Source organism: Melanostigma gelatinosum (genome assembly GCF_949748355.1).
Source record: "Melanostigma gelatinosum genome assembly, chromosome: 15".
In the NCBI taxonomy this organism is placed as follows: domain Eukaryota; kingdom Metazoa; phylum Chordata; class Actinopteri; order Perciformes; family Zoarcidae; genus Melanostigma; species Melanostigma gelatinosum.
In genome coordinates, this window is record NC_136648.1 from 25488133 (window position 1) to 25505557 (window position 17425).

The 17425-nt window shown below is 43.5% G+C and overlaps 1 protein-coding gene across 1 annotated transcript; it reads right to left on the reverse strand.

Annotated features, from left to right (window-relative positions):
* Positions 1-13758: 13758 nt before the first annotated feature.
* On the reverse strand, positions 13759-17202 carry LOC306789373 (actin-related protein 2/3 complex subunit 5-like). The gene is made up of 4 exons (XM_079285296.1): positions 16971-17202; positions 16300-16371; positions 14986-15162; positions 13759-14194 (listed from the first exon to the last, which is right to left on the reverse strand). The coding sequence occupies exons 1-4, from the start codon at positions 17109-17111 to the stop codon at positions 14132-14134; spliced, it is 453 nt and encodes a 150-aa protein (XP_079141422.1). The 5' UTR covers positions 17112-17202; the 3' UTR covers positions 13759-14131.
* Positions 17203-17425: the final 223 nt, after the last annotated feature.

Consider the following 17425-nt stretch of genomic DNA (forward strand, 5'->3'; position numbering starts at 1 on the left):
CTTTACCAGCAGACCTAGCTCCTGTGTTGAATGATGTCATGCGCCTGGTTAACTTTGTAAAGACAAGACCTCTGAAAAGTCGCATATTTGCATCTTTATGTGAGGAAATGGGAGCGGAGCATAACGCCCTATTGCTCCACACAGAAGTCCGATGGTTGTCGCGCGGCAAAGTGCTGGCCCGTGTGTATGAGCCGCAGGAGGAACTGAAAGTGTTTTTGACTGATGAGAGGTGCGATGATGCAAAACTGCTCGCAAGTGATGAGAGGTGTGCAAGGCTGGCATACATGGCAGATATATTTCAGCACCTGAATGAACTGAACACAAGAATGCAAGGCCAAAATGAAAACCTGCTCACAAGCACAGACAAAATAAATGGATTCCGTTCAAAAGTGCACCTCTGGCAACAACATGTTGAAAGTGCCAACCTTGACATGTTCCCCCTCACCCAGAAATGGCAAGGAGTTGTCAACACTGCTGCACTGTGTGAGATAATAGGTAAACACTTAAAAACTCTTGAGGAGAAGTTTTCATTTTATTTCCCCTCAACCTCCACTGAATGCCTTGACTGGGTTAGGGACCCATATAGCTCAGCAACAGTTTTTGGAAAGGACATGACTTTGCACGAGCAGGAAGAACTAACTGAACTGAGACAAGACCGTGGTTTAAAGCTGAGCTTTGCTGATCTACCTTTGGACAGTTTTTGGTTGACTGCTGCCAAGGAGTTCCCCATTCTGGCAAACAGAGCTATTTCAACATTGCTCCCATTTTCCACTACATATATGTGTGAGATGAGCTTTTCAAGCATGGCTGCTATAAAAACTAAAAACAGAGAGAGACTGAGAGCTGTAGAAGAAGAGCTTCGTGTGTGCCTTTCTTCAGTTTCTGCCAGGATATCAGCTCTGGTTTCATCCAAACAGGCCCAGGTTTCACACTGAGTAAGGATCAACAAATTAAGACTTTTGGGACTACAGATGAAAAATAGCCTTTTGGCTAACTCTGGCATATTGCAGAAATGTTTTTATTAATGTGCACTGTCCCGTTCAAATAAACCAATAAATAAATAAGAGACTTAAATTGTCAACATATATGCTGTATTATGCTCAATGTGACATTTTGTAACTTTTTTGGTTGTTGTAAAAAAGGTTGAAAAACACTGCTCTAATTAATTGAAACAAGCAATATGTCTCCGAGCTTCCTTTCCTTACCTTGTTACATTTGGTAGAGAAAAGAAAAGAAAGCCTCAATTCCATTCACCTCCATTTTTTGGGGTGTGACAAAGTCTAGGTAAGAAACCTGCATATTTTGGGGGGAATTGACTGGAATGTGTCTGCTGCACACTTGTTCCGATTTTTATCTTGTTCACTTATTCTTTAATAAAATATTTACTGTCTCAAATAATGATTTTATTTATTTTATTTCAATATTACCATTTTCACTTCTCGGCAAAGTTCTCATGCTTGTGTTGCGATTGGGCGACTTTTGTTTTGTTAAATTAATGAAAGTAAAGCAAAGAATAACAATTTAATTAATTGTTGTTCTCTTAGAAGTATTTTGTAGGGGTAATAGCATCCAGTGCTGGTATCAGAAAAAGGTCCCTTTTCATGATCCTTCCTGGACCGGCCCCCAGGCTGAGAACCACGAATATACATTCTCCATTAGCCTGTAATGTATATAAAGAGCCCACAACTCCCTGCATAGCTAGATATCACTAGTAGTTTGTTTTTTAACTGTTTCTTGGCCTGGATTTCACAGACAGAGTGATTCATCTTCTCATTATATAACCTTTGGAGGAAAACCGATCGATGGGCGTGACGTCAGAAGTGTGCTTAAAACCTATTTTCCGCACGGGTAGCGCGTACGTGTGTGTGTGTGTGCGTGTGTGTGAACAACCCGTTTAGCACAACAGAGCTGTACTCGTGCTGATATGTGGGGCACTCAGCCTTCAGGACACACGGGCAGGAAGCACTGTGCCATGTTGCGGCCTCAGGCCACTGCCTGCAAACTGCCTGCAATATGTTGTCAGTGTGTCGTTTTTAATCTATACAAACTTATGTGTATTTATTTGACCTGTATCTAATTTGATCAGCATTACTAAATTTAAACAAACAGAACCTCAGAGGTTTTCCTTTGCATAGATTTGTGTATGCGCTTAATGCATTTTCGACATACATTTTGACTATTAATTTATAACAGAGGAGGTATATCACATGCTTGTAATATACATTTAATACCCATGACTAGGGTTGGGTATCGTTTGGGTTTTTTCCGATACCAGTGCTAAAACGATACTTTTAAAATGATACCGGTGCCTAAACGATGCCTGAACCGATACTTTTTTCTTCAAATTGAACAATATATGAACTGTTTAAAGTATACTATAAATATAAATAAATACAAAACACTTGGCTTCAAACTACAGCTTCAAACTTTTTAACTATGAACAATATGTTAACTGTTAACAGTTTAAAGTATACTTAAATAAATATAAATAAATACAAAACACACACACTCTGTACACACTACAGCTTCAAACTTCAGCAATTATTTTACAGAAATATGAGCATATTTTCCTTCTCTGCCAAAATACTACACGTCTCATGACTTATTTAATTTTACCAGTTGGTGGCGGTAATGCGCCAATTCGTCGTTTGCCAACCGCCAGTTGGTCTCAAAGGAGGAGAAGAAGAAGCTTTCGCGTGCCTGTGTTGTTGTGCTTATGAGCGGCAGCGCTAAGTACCCCGTTGTAGTAATGCTATGAGTGAGGAGCGGAGGACCGAGTCCTGCTGCCAGGACGGAGTCATCAGAGTAGTGTCAAAAAAGTATTTCAATCGGCTCAGGCACCGAAAGGAAGCACCGAAATCTGCGTTACGTTTCGGTCTGGTAGGTACCGGACGTATAGGAACCGGTTCGATACCGGCACCGTTTTTCGGTACCCAACCCTACCTATGACCTGTTATGGGCCTTTTATGGAGTACCTACTGTGGCATCACACAGGGCCAGGTGGTAGATGGGTGCTATTTCCCCTTTAAGAGCAGCAGCCACACTACAAGATGGCCGCCGAGACAACAACTCCGTCTCACAGGGTACTTCTCAAGTCTCTTAATTGCATCCCCGTTTCCCTCACTTGCGTCCTTTCCTTGCGTCTTAGTCCCTTCCACCAGGGATGCATGGAGGAAACCATGCAAGGAGAGAGTAACGAGGAAATATGTTTTAGGAGACATGAGATGTCCTTTCCTCAGTTGTGTCACGTGAAGCAAAGTCTGTTTCTGATGACGGAGGATCAGCTGATCACAGCTGGATCAGCTCTCAGTCGGCTTTAACAGCTGGAGAGACTTTTGATAAGTTTGTGTCTGTTCACATGATGACTGTACTTAATAACAGAAACTAATAATACTAACTAGAAAATGCATTTCCTGCTGAAAATGCATTGGAATGCTGAAATTTGAAATTAATTGCAAAAACATTGCTGAAAATAGATATCCAATTTTTAAAAAATTGCAAAAAGCTTAATAATTAAAAAAGTTTAAAGATTCCAACTATGAAAAGTCATATCACCCCTCTCCTGAAAGAGCTGAACATTTTGATGTTCTAATGGTTTCTGTGGCTTAAAAAATTTCATCAGTGGTGATATTTGTAGGAGTAGAAGTTGTAGTAGAAGTATTATTCGTAGAAGTATTAGTAGCATTAGAATAAGTACTAGTAGTAGCAGTAGTGATATTTGTAGTTGTAGTAGAAGTATTATTAGTCGTAGAAGTATTAGTAATTAGAAGAAGTAGTAGAAGACGTAGTATCAGCAGTCATAGTAATAGCTGTAGTATTGGTCGTAGGATTTAATATAACAGTAGCAGTAGTAGAAGTAGTAATAGTAGTAGTAATAGTAATGGCAGTAGAAGAAGTAGCAGTAGTAGTACTAGTAGGCGTCGTACCAATAGCTGTAGTAGAATTACTACTTTTAGTAGCATGAATAGCAGTAGTAGTAGCAGTTGTCGTATATGTAATAGTAGTGGTAGTAACAGCAGTCGTGGTTGTAATAATATTGATGGTAGCAGTAATAGCAGGAGCAGTAGTAGTAATAGTAGCAACAGCAAACATTATAGTAGAAGTAGTAGTAGCAGTAGTAGTGATACTATATTAGCAGCAGCAGTAGTAGTTGTCGCAGTATTAGTAAGAGCATTAATTCTTTTAACAAAAAAGCCAAATTTTGAGCTTGTTTAAATACAGTTAATCCATGGGGCTTTTATTTTGAAAGGGTGGTGCTGGGTGTGGGGGGAGAGGGGGAGAGGAGACATAATCATCATGTTTGACACACATAAACAGAGGTTATTAAATGCCTGGCTTCATCACAAGCATTTCAATTAGAATTCACTCTCTGGGGCTTTTATTTTGAAATGGGGTGTGTGTGTGTGTGGGGGGGGGGGGGGTCCTCTAAAAGTCTCTAAGACCTGAATGACTGTATGAGAGAGACATAGACAGGGAGAAAGAGAGAAGAAATAATTAGTGAGAGAGAGAGAGAGAGAGAAGAAAGAATTTGTGAGAGAGAGAGAGAGAGAGAGAGAGAGAGAGAGAGAGAGAGAGAGAGAGAGAGAGAGAGAGAGAGAGAGAGAGAAGAAAGAATTTGTGAGAGAGAGAGAAGAAAGAATTTGTGAGAGAGAGAGAGAGAGAGAGAAGAAAGAATTTGTGAGAGAGAGAGAAGAAAGAATTTGTGAGAGAGAGAGAGAGAGAGAGAGAGAGAGAGAGAGAGAGAGAAGAAAGAATTTGTGAGAGAGAGAGAAGAAAGAATTTGTGAGAGAGAGAGAGAAGAAAGAATTTGTGAGAGAAGAAAGAATTTGTGAGAGAGAGAGAGAAGAAAGAATTTGTGAGAGAGAGAGAGAAGAAAGAATTTGTGAGAGAGAGAGAAGAAAGAATTTGTGAGAGAGAGAGAGGCAGAGAGAGAGGCTCTGATATCTCTGGCAAACTGTCATTTGGAGATTGTCCGATGTTTTATCTTTTACAGCTTACATGACTGTTGTCCTGCTCTGCCATGTCTTTCCTCGTCTCTCCCTCTTGTGTGTGTAAATGTCACTCGAATCAGGAAACTTATCAGAATACTCATGTCTGATTGGCCGAGATGCAACACGTAACAGCTGCAACAAATCATGTGTGCGGCTTTTATTTTAAAATGGGGTGGATGTGTGTGTGTGTTGGAGGAGGGGGGAAAGACCTCTGAAGATCCCTAAGACCTGAATGACTGTATGAGACACACAGAGAGAGAGGGAGAGGAGTGTATGTGCGCGTGAGTCTGTGTGTTTATCAACATCACTAATTGGCTCAATCGCGAACACCTGTATGCTTGAAGCCATTTGAAAATATTCTCCATAGAGATCCCATTGAAAATAAAAAGCTTAATAATTCAAAAACTTTAAAGGTTAGAAATATAAAAGGTCATAGCAAACCTCTGGTGAAAGAGCTGAACATTTTAATAGTTGAACGGTTTCTGTAGCTTAATAGATGGAGGAGAAGCGGTGCGACGGAAGAAATAGAAGTTGAATAAAGATTCGAAGAACTTTATTGAAGATTCGAAGAACTTTATTGTTGGAATGCTTAACAGCATTCCAACAACAAAGAAACAGGATAACAATAGTTAGGGTTTGTTGGAATGCTTAACAGCATTCCAACAATAACTAATGAAGACACACAGTAATCACCACTGTAGAGGTGTTTCTCTCTGTAGTCTGTTAACAAGCTGTGGCCTGTGTTCTGTTTATAAGCGCAGGATCCATTGCTCTTCTAACTGCCGTTACTCCCGACGTCTACCCTGCTTCCTCCGGTCTGAGTGCACTCGGTCGAGGGGCCTCCCTGACCCCGGGCGCTCCTACCAGTCGCGTCGGTTATGGCAGCTTCCCTCTTCTGGATCCGTGCTCTTGGTAAATGCCAGGTTAGGTTTTAACGGCTAGGATTACTTCTAAAACCGTAAGGGATTGTTAAGTGGATTCGGTCTTCTAGGATAACCTTACAGAACTCAGTTGTTAGACATACAATGGATTTAACTTTTTACTGCCACGAGGTACTTTTACGACTTGAGCAAATAAATGCACTTGAGAATTTTACTTTAAATGCAGATTAGATATTTATTGCAGGTTATATTTAGTTAGTTTGTAAGGGTTAAGCTACAGCTCACGTAAAATGTCACTACACTTGATTCGTTACTTTAATTTTCTTCTTAGGTTATACTCATTGGTTTTAGATGCCGAGACGGCTCGGTTGGAGCTGGATTTCCAAAGGTGCGATGAAAAGGTTATTTTGGAGTTGTTAGGATCGAAGGTCTGGCCAGACCCTCGGACTCCTCCTGCTCTTTGCAGGTTCGGCCAACAGTCCTCAAGGCTCTGTACAAAGTCTTTCTAGGGCGGCGGCGTTCCTCCGTTGTTCAGTTGTTAAAGTCGAGCAGTGGGGAGAGGAAAATCTCCGTCTTTCAATTCTTTGTCCACGAACAGCGGTCTTCTTTCCGTGAACCGAGACGAAGTCCTCGAATACTTCAGTTGCGATCGTCCGTATCTTCTTCTCAGAGCGTCTGGACGGCTCGTGTAGAAATCCCAGTTTGGGGCTTGCAAGCGTCTCCTTTTATCCTTGATTTGGGCTATCTGTTCCCCCCCCCCCCCCCACTTATTCTGAACACATGATTTTCATCCCACCCGTATGTTTGTTTCTGGAAAGTACCAGACTTTTCGTTTTGCTTCTATGAGTCATCTCTTGCAACAGAATTCCATGTCCCATGTCCTAACTTACGCCCAAAAACATCTGTTCCTGACTCACTCGGTCTGCTGACACACTATGACACACTTTTTCCACATCTCAGCTCCGGTACACAGAACATTATTATAATCAGTTTTTACATTTGTTAAATCACTCTATGCATTAAACATTTGTTATATAATGATCATAAACCTTATCTTTCGATTATACTTTAACTATTGATTTCTGAGTATATGCTTCGTACTTTTATATCCTGTCTTTCCCCTGAACGTGTATGCATGTATCCAAGGCGGCTTTCTCCGTGAGCTCAACTCTTCTTGACAGTATGGTGAGGGGAGGCAGTGTTGGGGGGCTCCTCCTGAAGTCCACTGTCATCTCCACAGTGTTGAGCTTGTTCAGCTCCAGGTTGTTCTGACCACACCAGAGGACCAGCCGTTCAGCCTCCCTCCTGTACGCAGACTCATCACCGTCCCTGATGAGGCCGATGACCGTTGTGTCGTCTGTGAACTTCAGGAGTTTGACCGTTGGGTCCTCTGAGGTGCAGTCATTGGTGTAGAGGGAGAAGAGCAGTGTGGAGAGCACACATCCCTAGGGGGCGCCAGTGCTGATGGTCCGGGTGCTGGATGTGATTTTTCCCAGCCTCACCTGCTGCGTCCTGTCAGTCAGGAAGTTTGTGATCCAGGTAGTGACAGGTAGAGGCTGGCACAGTGAGCTGGGAGAGTTTGGATTAGAGTATTGCTGGGATGATGGTGTTGAACGCGGAGCTGAAGTCCACGAACAGAACCCTTGCATATGTCACTGGGGAGTTGAGGTGTTGCAGCATGTAATGCAGTCCCATGTTGACTGCATCATCCACCGACCTGTTTGCACAGTAGGCAAACTGCAGGGGATCCAGCAGGGGTCCTGTGATGTTCTTAAGGTGGGTCAACACCAGTCTTTCAAAGGATTTCATGACCACAGACGTAAGGGCGACGGGCCTGTAGTTATTTAATCCTGTGATGGAGGATTTCTTGGGGACCGGGATGATCGTGGAGCGTTTGAAGCAGGAGGCGACTTCACACAGCTCCAGTGATTGGTTGAAGATCTTTGTGAAGATGGGGGCCAGCTGGTCAGCACAGACTTTCAGGCAGGAGGGTGACACACCGTCTGGGCCTGGTGCCTTCCTGATCTTCTGTCTGTGAAAGAGCCGACTCACATCCTCTTCGCATATCCTCAGTGCCGGTGGGGGGTCGGTTGGGAGAGATGAGGAGGCAGGGGGTGTAGATGGTTGTTTGATGAGGCAGGTGGGGGGGGGGGGGTGAGGGTAGGCTTATCAAACCTGCAGGAGAAGGCATTCAGGTCGTCAGCCAGTTGGTGATTGGCCTCAGTGGGGGGGGGATGGTCTCCTGTAGTTGGTAAGTACTTCCAGGCCTCTCCAAACTGACGAGGGGTCGTTGGCTGAAAACGTGTTCTTCAGCTTTTCAGTGTAGCTTCTCTTAGCTACCCTGATCTCCCTCGTCAATGTGTTTCTGGCCTGGTTGTACAGGATCCTGTCCCCACTTCTGTAGGCCTCCTCCTTGGCCCGACGAAGCTGCCTGAGTTTTTCAGTAAACCAGGGTTTATTGTTGTTGAACGTGCAGAAGGTTTTAGTCGGCACACACATGTCCTCACAAAAACTGATATACGATGTCACAGTGTCAGTGAGCCCATCCAGGTCTGTAGCAGCAGCCTCAAAAACACTCCAATCAGTGCAGGCAAAGCAGGACTGTAACCACGGTGGACTTGGAATACCCAGAGCCTCAACCTGGGCCAAGTGAAGGTGACTATGTTGGCCCTCTGGAACAGCCACCACTTAAGGGCAGTATGGAACAGCTCAATTACAGGACCCCACCCTTGGTAATGCCTTAAGAAATGTCCAGGTCCCAGAGGGAACTTTGGTGGGAACCAGGTTAACTCCTTCATATCCTCACTTTGCAGTGAAAAATGGCCTCTTAGTAGTAGTAGTGAAAGCTAATGAGACAGTCATGGAGCAACTCTTCGTTTCCCAACCTCATCGCTCCACAGTTCTACAGTTAGCTCACACCCACTTGCTAGGAGCTCACTTGGGGGTAGAGAAAACCAAGGAACGAGTGTTACAAAGGTTCTTTTGGCCAGGATTTCACAAGCAACTACTGCCACAGTTGTCCAGATTGCCAGATCACAGTCCCCAAACAGCAGTACCGGAACCCCCTTATCCCTTTGCTCATCATAGAAACTGTTCGAAAGGGTGGGAATGGATATTCTGGGTCCCCTCCCCAAGAGTGCTCGGGGTCATCAGTTCATCTTGGTCATAGTATACTATGCCACCCGGTACCCGGAAGCTGTCCCCTTAAGAAAGGCGAATGCTAAACAAATAGCCAAAGAGCTGTTCCTCTTCAGCAGCCGAGTAGGGATTCCAAAAGAGATCCTTACGGACCATGGGAGTCCCTTTATGTCTAGGGTCACCAAGGAGTTGTGTTCTCTGTTGCAGGTGAAACAGGTGAGAACCTCGGTGTACCACCCCCAGACGGATGGGTTAGTAGAGAGGTTTAACAAGACTCTCAAAGCCATGCTGAGGAAGGCCTTCGACAAAGATGGAAGAAATTGGGACCAGCTTCTCCCATACCTTCTGTTTGCAGTAAGAGAAGTTCCTCAGTCTTCCACTGGGTTCTCACCCTTTGACTTCTTGTATTCCCACAAACCCCAGGGTCTGTTAGACATAGCCAAGGAGACTTGGGAGGAGCAACCCTGTCCCCACCGGACCATGATCGAACACGTAGGGGCCATGCGAGATAGGATCGCAGCGGTGGTCCCCATTGTGAAGGAGCACATGGAAAAAGCCCAGAGAGATCAGAGTGCCGCTTATAACCGAGCAGCTCAACCCAAAGAATGTTAAACTCTCTATTTTCCTCCGTGACTTTTCTTTTTTTGGATTTATCCATTGATAGTTTACAGAGGGCGGGGGAGGTTTAGAAAATCATGATTAGCCACCAGAAGGGAAAGGCTCTTGACAGGGGTAGAGGATTTAACTGCCTGTGGGAACAATTAACATATAAGATTCTGTTCATTCTTGCTTATAAATTATATTCTCTCTGAACACGTTTCTCTTTTTGGAGAACGTCATGTGAGATAACTTCTTCGATCAGCGCAATTTCCCTGCTCTTCTTTCTATTTCCTCGTCTCAGCCCCACACACAGAGGTAAAAGGGGAGTGAATATTGGACATAAAATTCTCAGATAGACACAAACCCAACTGCTAATAAATGACAATGTTCCTCTGTGACTGCTAAGATAATATGAAATAAGTATATGTAAAGATAAGACATGACATGCTATCAATGTCCCTGTTGGAAAATTTGTTCTGGACTCATTCGATTACAAGAAATGTAAATACAGAAAGCAAAGAATTGCTCACAAATTCATCCTGTTGACTTAAAAAGCTTGCTTCTGCTGCCCCCAAGTGGCCCAAAAGAATCACTTATTGCCAGTTTAACTGGGGTGGACTGGTTTCCAGTACCTGCACACAAACTGAAGTAAGAGACACTCTTTCCTATGGGGGACTACAAAGCTGTGCTCATTGGTACTTTTAACATACTTGTACATTTTGCAATTCGGGCCCGTGTGTGATGACTTGCTTTGTGTAACTGGATTGTCTTGTTGTATATATGTCACCTGTTCTCACATCTTTCTTGTCCAAGAGACACCCTGACTAAATAAAGTCTAGCTAACTCTAAACAGCATATAATATTAGCATAATAGCCTTGACTGGGACGTGTCACGTGTCGTAGTGTCCCTGAGCAAGACACTGAACCCCCGGCTCCCCGGGCGCCTGTCATTGGCAGCCCACTGCTCCCTCTATACAGGGATGGGTCAAATGCAGAAGTCAAATTTTGTGTATGTGTATTTGACAATAAAAATCCTAACTTCCTAACCAGCATGTTATTACAGTGAACTATGATGCTTTTTAAAATGTGATGGCAACAAAATGGTACAGCATGTTGTACAACTGCCTGGCTAATTGTTGACAAATCTCAGTGTGTGTGTGGGGAAGTGGGAGGAACACTGTCGAATTATATTTAATTATTTATCAAATATGAATAAATCCCTTCTGGCAACAAAGTGACAGGCTTTATGCCAGCTGGACGATATGAACCCCTGTTTTGCAAAAAGATACAACAAGACTGAATGTGGTTTTCATGTCATCATTGTTTCCAAAAACTATTAAAAACACACCAGTGTTATTTAAGTATAAAAAAACAGTGAGCCACACTCTTGCACTGGGTGACATGTTTCATCATTACCACAAACACACACACACTGCAGTGTATTTTATCAGAATTAGAAACTGTTTATTGGCAGAATCAATACATTTTATCCAACATATATACTGGTCCAAATACTCACTAAATATGAATTAATTTGCTGCTAACAATAGGTCCCAAAAAGTACAGCTGTTTTAACCACAGTCCAAATGAGCTTTCAGAACCTTTCCTCACCGGCGAGAATAAATAATAAAAATAAACACTTTTATGAAGTTTCTGTAAAGATAACTTAAACTGTCACAAAAAAAGAAATAACACCCATAATATAATCTGGCACCTTCGGTCCACAATGAGCACTTTCTACTTTCTACTTGGAGTGTGAAAGCTGCCTTTTTGCCATGCTTTCACTATTGAGGTGAATTGTAAACTACTGTTAGCAGGACTGCTTGTGTCCAAACACAGAAGTATTCTATGTATCAGTTGTATTTACAGTGCGGAAGGTTATGTGGTTAAATTCAATGTGAGTGGCAACGATCATTATGATTGCGACGCCGTGAGAGGAAAAACCTCTTCCTGTGTTGGTCCATTGTCCTGCTGCGATGTGCTTCTCAACACCGAACCCTTATTTGTGCCAGACGCTTCAGTATCTTACTGCCGGCTGGTTTGTTCACTGTACTCTGATCTGTGTCAACTGCTCTTCTGCTCTGTTGTCACTAATAGATTCTGGGCCAATAGAATCATGCCAGTCCAATAGGGGATAATTCTCATATTCTCTCATTCTCTCTCTCTCTCTCTCAACATATTAACAGAGGTGCCATGTGCATGTTATACTGATACAGTGTATGAGCTTACCTGCACACACACACACTAATGTTTAGAATACACAGCTGACATAAATCAGTACATTATACAGCCTAATCCTTCATATGCTCATTAATTATGAAAACAAAATGGTGTTGTGAATATCGGACAGGTCAGGTGTCATTTTGATGTTACAGTAAACTGTGTTGTGTTCAATGAAACTATCAGTGGTGACTGTGTGTTCATGGGTTTGATACCAGCAGCCTGTAGACATATCGATGGCCTCCTGCAGTAACAATGACTATGTTTACATGCACCAAATATTCTGTTTTTTGCCCTTATTCCGAATCAGATAATAATCCTAGTAAACTGTTTACATGGCTAATGTAAATTAATATGCCATCAATATTCCTATTGACATGCAGCTGTGCATATTCTGATCAACGTACAACAACCCCATGGCAGGAGATGCTTGTGCCATTTAGCTTCTTTGTATCAAAATATTTTTCCAGTAGTGGAGGACTTGTTAGCTTGTTTTTTGCGTAAACTATTGGCTAGCTGGTCTGTGTTCAACGCACAGAGCTGGTCGTCAACAGGAAAGTGTCGTAAAAACCCCGATTGAGACTCATATTACAAATGTGTTGGATACGTCTAAAGAGTGTGTGTGTGTGTGTGTGGTATGGGCAGGGCTCCGACCTGGTCTCCTCCCGGCTTCCTGATTACAATTCACCTCACCTGCCCAGTCAAACCAGCTGCACTCCATCAACTCATCACTCAACAGTAGATCTACCCTGGTTCTTCATCCACCCTTCGCCAGATCGTTGTTACAGCTCACGTTGTAGTTAGTCGTTCTTGGCTGCTCTGTTTTGAGAATTATTCAGAGTTTTTTCCCCAAGTGTTTTTCATTGCATTGACCCTGTCTTCCTGTTCCCGCAGTTTTGTTCATCCTCCTGGTTCCCCAGTCTGCCTGCCCCATCTCCTCCTCCCTGGATTTCCCCGCTTTGCTCTGGTTGTTTCCCCCATTGGTTACCTGGTTAATACACCTTTACACCCATACTCCCTGGTCTGTGAGAGCATTTGGGTCCACCTTCACACCCCGTGACAGAATGCTCCTAAAGCCCAAATAAAACCGGCATATACAATCTACAAACTGAATGTTTACATGAGCCGTATCAAATTGGGAATATTGTCATATCTGACATCTCTAATGATGGCTGACAGCTGACTCTGTGCTGCTGTTTTCCCTCCAATTTGCCGGTCACCTGATCCAGCTCACTTGTGCATCGTGTCGGTTTCTCCGCTCCCCCTTTTTTACAAATTGGCATTTTTTCTCCAGTTTTGGCCACATTTTTTGCCTTATACTTTTGAGATCCTAGCTGTTCTGATCTGTGTCAATTGAACTAGTAGTACGATGTCAGCCCACACGTACTAGACCTCTTAGGTTTTTGCGTTCCCCAGATCAGTTAGCCTGCTGGGCTACTACTGGCTCGTTTGTTAGCCCTGGGCTCTGAAGCTAACGCCACGGAGTCCACAGATATAGAGGGTCACACGTCAAACTGAAAACGGGACCGTCCGTGAATCAGCTTCCACCTTTGTTAATACCTGGACAAGGCTGTGGACTACGGGCTGGAGCCAAATTGTCCACCAGATCTGCTATGGCTCCACTCACCTCTCCATCCGACTGTGTCAGCTGCGTCCGTCTGGTGGATAAAATCACAAAGCTGGAAGGAAGAATATCCACGCTCTACAGGATCCAGTATGCCGAAAACCTCATGGACACCATCATTCATTGTTTAGCCAGTAAAACATCAGAAAACAGGGACAGGATCAGCCCAAGTGTATTTTGTTCAAAACCCTAAACGACAAACATCGCTGGTCTACACCAGGCAAAGTGTTCTACAATATCTTGGCTAGCTGGTATCTTGTAACAGTAAAGGCTTATTAAGACATGAAAGTATAAGCAGTACATATTCAGGTTCATTACTTTATTTGGTTGCTTACTTTAGATATAAAAACAAAAGCCAGGCTACACACAACGTGGTGCAAGTAGAAAAAAACTGTTTACAAAGTTAGAATGATATGGTAAAATAAGAACTACAATCCCAGCATGCACTGGGCAAAAGGCAGGAAACGGCCTGGACATGTCACCAGTCTAAGATGGTCCATCCAAGAACAATCTTCTCCTCCACCTTGGAGGAGTGGATGTGTCCGAGTGAAGTGTCTCAATGTGTCCTTCCTCTCCGCATGGTGGGAGGTGCCAGCACCTCCCTGCCCGGCCAGATTCCAGAGGTGTGATTGAAAACAGTGAATGCAGAGAAACAGAGAAAAGAAGTGCTGGAAGGATCAGACGGTCTTCCTAGCAGTCAGGACTCGAACAATAGAGCCGATTCCTCCCACTGCCAGAGCCTGTGGACGGACGGACGGGGGGGGGGGGGGCACGCACACGCACAGGTGGAGTGCCTGATCAAAATATTTCTATTTACAAATTGAGCTTGAATGCAACAACGGACCATAAAGAGAGTTTTGAGGAAATTGCAACATGACTGTTGGAAAGCAGTTGTCCCATGTTACAGGTGAATGATACTTTAGATCCCCTCAACACCTCATGTATCTGCATCACAGCCTCACATATCTTCTTCCTCCACTGTTGTTACAAACACATCAGTGAGCCTCACTGCTGCACTAGGCAACATTACCATAAACACCTTTTCTATCAATGAAACGATACAGACTCATGTCCACACATTGATGGTGTTGACTTTCAGGAGAACATCCGCATCGTATTTCTGCAAGTATCCCGATGGCTTGTCCTCATTACACTGTGAAGTACCTTTAAAGGGACTGATGAAAAGATTTGAACAATGACTTCATCGTTTAATTGGACCATCTGTTCTCACCATAGTGCTCCATGCTCGGTTTATCACGCAAAAGACAAAAAACTAAACTGCACACAGGAGGTCGATATAAATATTGATTTATCTTTCTCTGTGTCCTAACATGTAACGCTGGCCATGAACAGGAAGACACGTTGACAACAATGAAGAGACACTTGAGGTGTATGTGTAGTTACACACATCTGTAATGAGCGGTGTTGTAACCGAACAGAAAACCAGATTTTCAAAACCTTCCTTAAGTGACACAATATGCTATTTTGTTCATCTAAATGACTTCATATTGTATTATTACTAAATACATACCTTTTCGTGCCACTGCAGCAGCACAGCGCTGCTGTTGTCATTGGGGTTCTCAAAGCCTCTGTAGATGTATTTCATCAGCAGGTCCACTCCAGCGTGGTCCAGTGAGCCCACAGCCTTCTCTATGTCACTGCTCTTAAAGCTGCTCAGCACCTTGACCACCAGCAGCTCGGCTCTCTCCTACACACACACACACAGTGTACATTGACCAACATGTTGACTCAGCTTTCCCTCGAGCTTTTGTGGACCACAGTTTAGAGCCTTGAATTTTGGCCATCGCAATCTTGTTTTTTTGCAACCAGAACTGACACGAGAGGGTGGCGCTAAGTACAACGACACACCGAACAAGGAGACCCAAATGCAAATAGAACTTCATGCACTGAGAACACATTGTGAAAGGGTTAGAGATCTAAGATGAAAACACAGGCCACTCCCAGACCAGACAATGCCATGGTGGCAGTCTGTCAATCACTATGTAGCCCCGCCCTAAAGCATCCCCTGCTTTATGGTCTGTTTGACTCTAAATGGACCATAATGTACTAAATGAACATCATGCTGTGTTGAAGAAGACTTGAAACTAGAGATTGAGACATAAACTCATGTTTACAATGTTTACTGAGGTAATAAATCAAGAGAGAAGTAGAGTCATTTTCTCAGACTTCTATACAACCAGAGGACACTAGAAAGAATGCAGCTTTAACGCATGAAGCTTTGGCTTCACTTTTTAGAACCGGAGGTTGCCGTCTGGGTCTGGAGCCCAAAACAAGTGAAACATTATATTAATGTTGAAACTCATATTGACCCTGCAGTAACTTCCTTCAAAGCATTATTTTAAATTATTGTCAATGTGCCACTTTACAATCTTCCATCAATAGTCGAGCCACTGCAACCAACGATTAATACATTTACTGAAATGTCCCTCCTCACATACTGGTTCTGAGTGTTCTTCCATCGTCCACTCCCTTCACCTCATATACAGCCTTTGTACATCATGCTGGAGCGTCTGCTGATGCATCTTATGTGACTGGATGTTTGGCCATAGATGTGACAGACGCATTTCTCCACATCCTCATATTCCCCAAGGTTTTCTTTTATGGCTATGCCCCAAATCTCTCAACACACCCCTGCTTGTGCCATCACTTTCCATAAAATTATTCATAAATCATGTTGGCACATTAGGACATACCCTTTCCAAACTAAAATAATCTATACATGCAATAAAAACAAACATCTGCTTGAAATAGTTCACGGTCTTGTACCACTGCAGAAGGTGGAGGATGTCCCCACTAAACAGCACAATAGCACAGAGCACTCTACCTTGGCAGTGTGGTTCTTGGTGTTGATTGGAGGATTCTTCAGCACGGCATGGAGCGCTTCACTCATGCTCCCCTTGCAAAGCAACAGTCAAGGCGGACACAGTTCCACAGGGCCGATACATGTGCATTACTTTATGAGCTCCGTGGGTGAGGGGGGACTCTGTTGACCACAAGGATGGTGCTTTCATGTTAGGATCCTTCCTATAACTTAATGCAATATATTTGCATGTATTTTTTTATATGTGTAATGACATATTTCATAATTGGAAGTATGTATTCCCGTTTTCTGTATCTACTTTATGGAATTGTTAACAGTTTGTGGATGTTTGATCAAGCTGGTGTGCTTTCTGATTAGTGTGCATTTTGTAGAATTATGGTGCAGCTCACATTTTGACCTGACGGAGATCCGAGTAGTAGTCACTGTTGGTCCACAGAAACGCTCTGCCAGCTGCACTCGTTATGCCAAATATATCGTATATGTCACCCATGTGTCACATACGAACGAGTGCAATTTAGACAATTGGAATTATACATCTTTAGAAAACATCACAACACACTGCGAGAGTGCAGCGTCACCTTCGCTCATTTGGCTCGGCCGCTGGAACAGACCCGCTGTGCGGCGCGCCCTGCGGGTAACGTGAGTTATTGACGTTCATCTGAACTTAAAGGATATTGTCTGAGCAGAGCGTCTACTTCTGCGTCGTCCGGACCACCCTGGCTCTCTCCTCCGTCTTCCTCGTCCACAAACTTATTCTCGTCGTATTCATCAACGTCTACTTTCCTAAACCGGTCGGAAACTGTATTCTTCGACATCTTGGAAACGATAGTAGAGACTGTTCAACCTCAACACGAGCGTTTTCCACAGCAGACACTGGCAGCTGTACTGCACTAGTCCTAGCTTCACTTCCTGTTCTTCTGCGTCACAGTGTCTTCTTCTTCGAGCTAAATGGTGGGTTGCAACCGCTGGTGCATCCCGCCACCTCCTTTACTGGATGACTTAACTCATACTAATGAGATTCTTCTTCTTCTAAGCTTTATGGCGGATGGTATCCAGTGAACGGTGCATTACCGCCACCTACTGTAGCGGAGTGTGGACCAGAGTAACCTATCCCCTTACAAAACAAGAC

Coding starts and splice junctions, on each gene's coding strand:
- LOC306789373 (XM_079285296.1), bottom strand. CDS start 17,111: ATGTCGAAGAATACAGTTTCCGACCGGTTTAGGAAAGTAGACGTTGAT. Junction 16,372..16,970: donor TAGACGCTCTGCTCAGACAA/TATCCTTTAAGT, acceptor TTGCTTTGCAAG/GGGAGCATGAGTGAAGCGCT. Junction 14,195..14,985: donor TGCTGCAGTGGCACGAAAAG/GTATGTATTTAG, acceptor GTCCGTCCACAG/GCTCTGGCAGTGGGAGGAAT.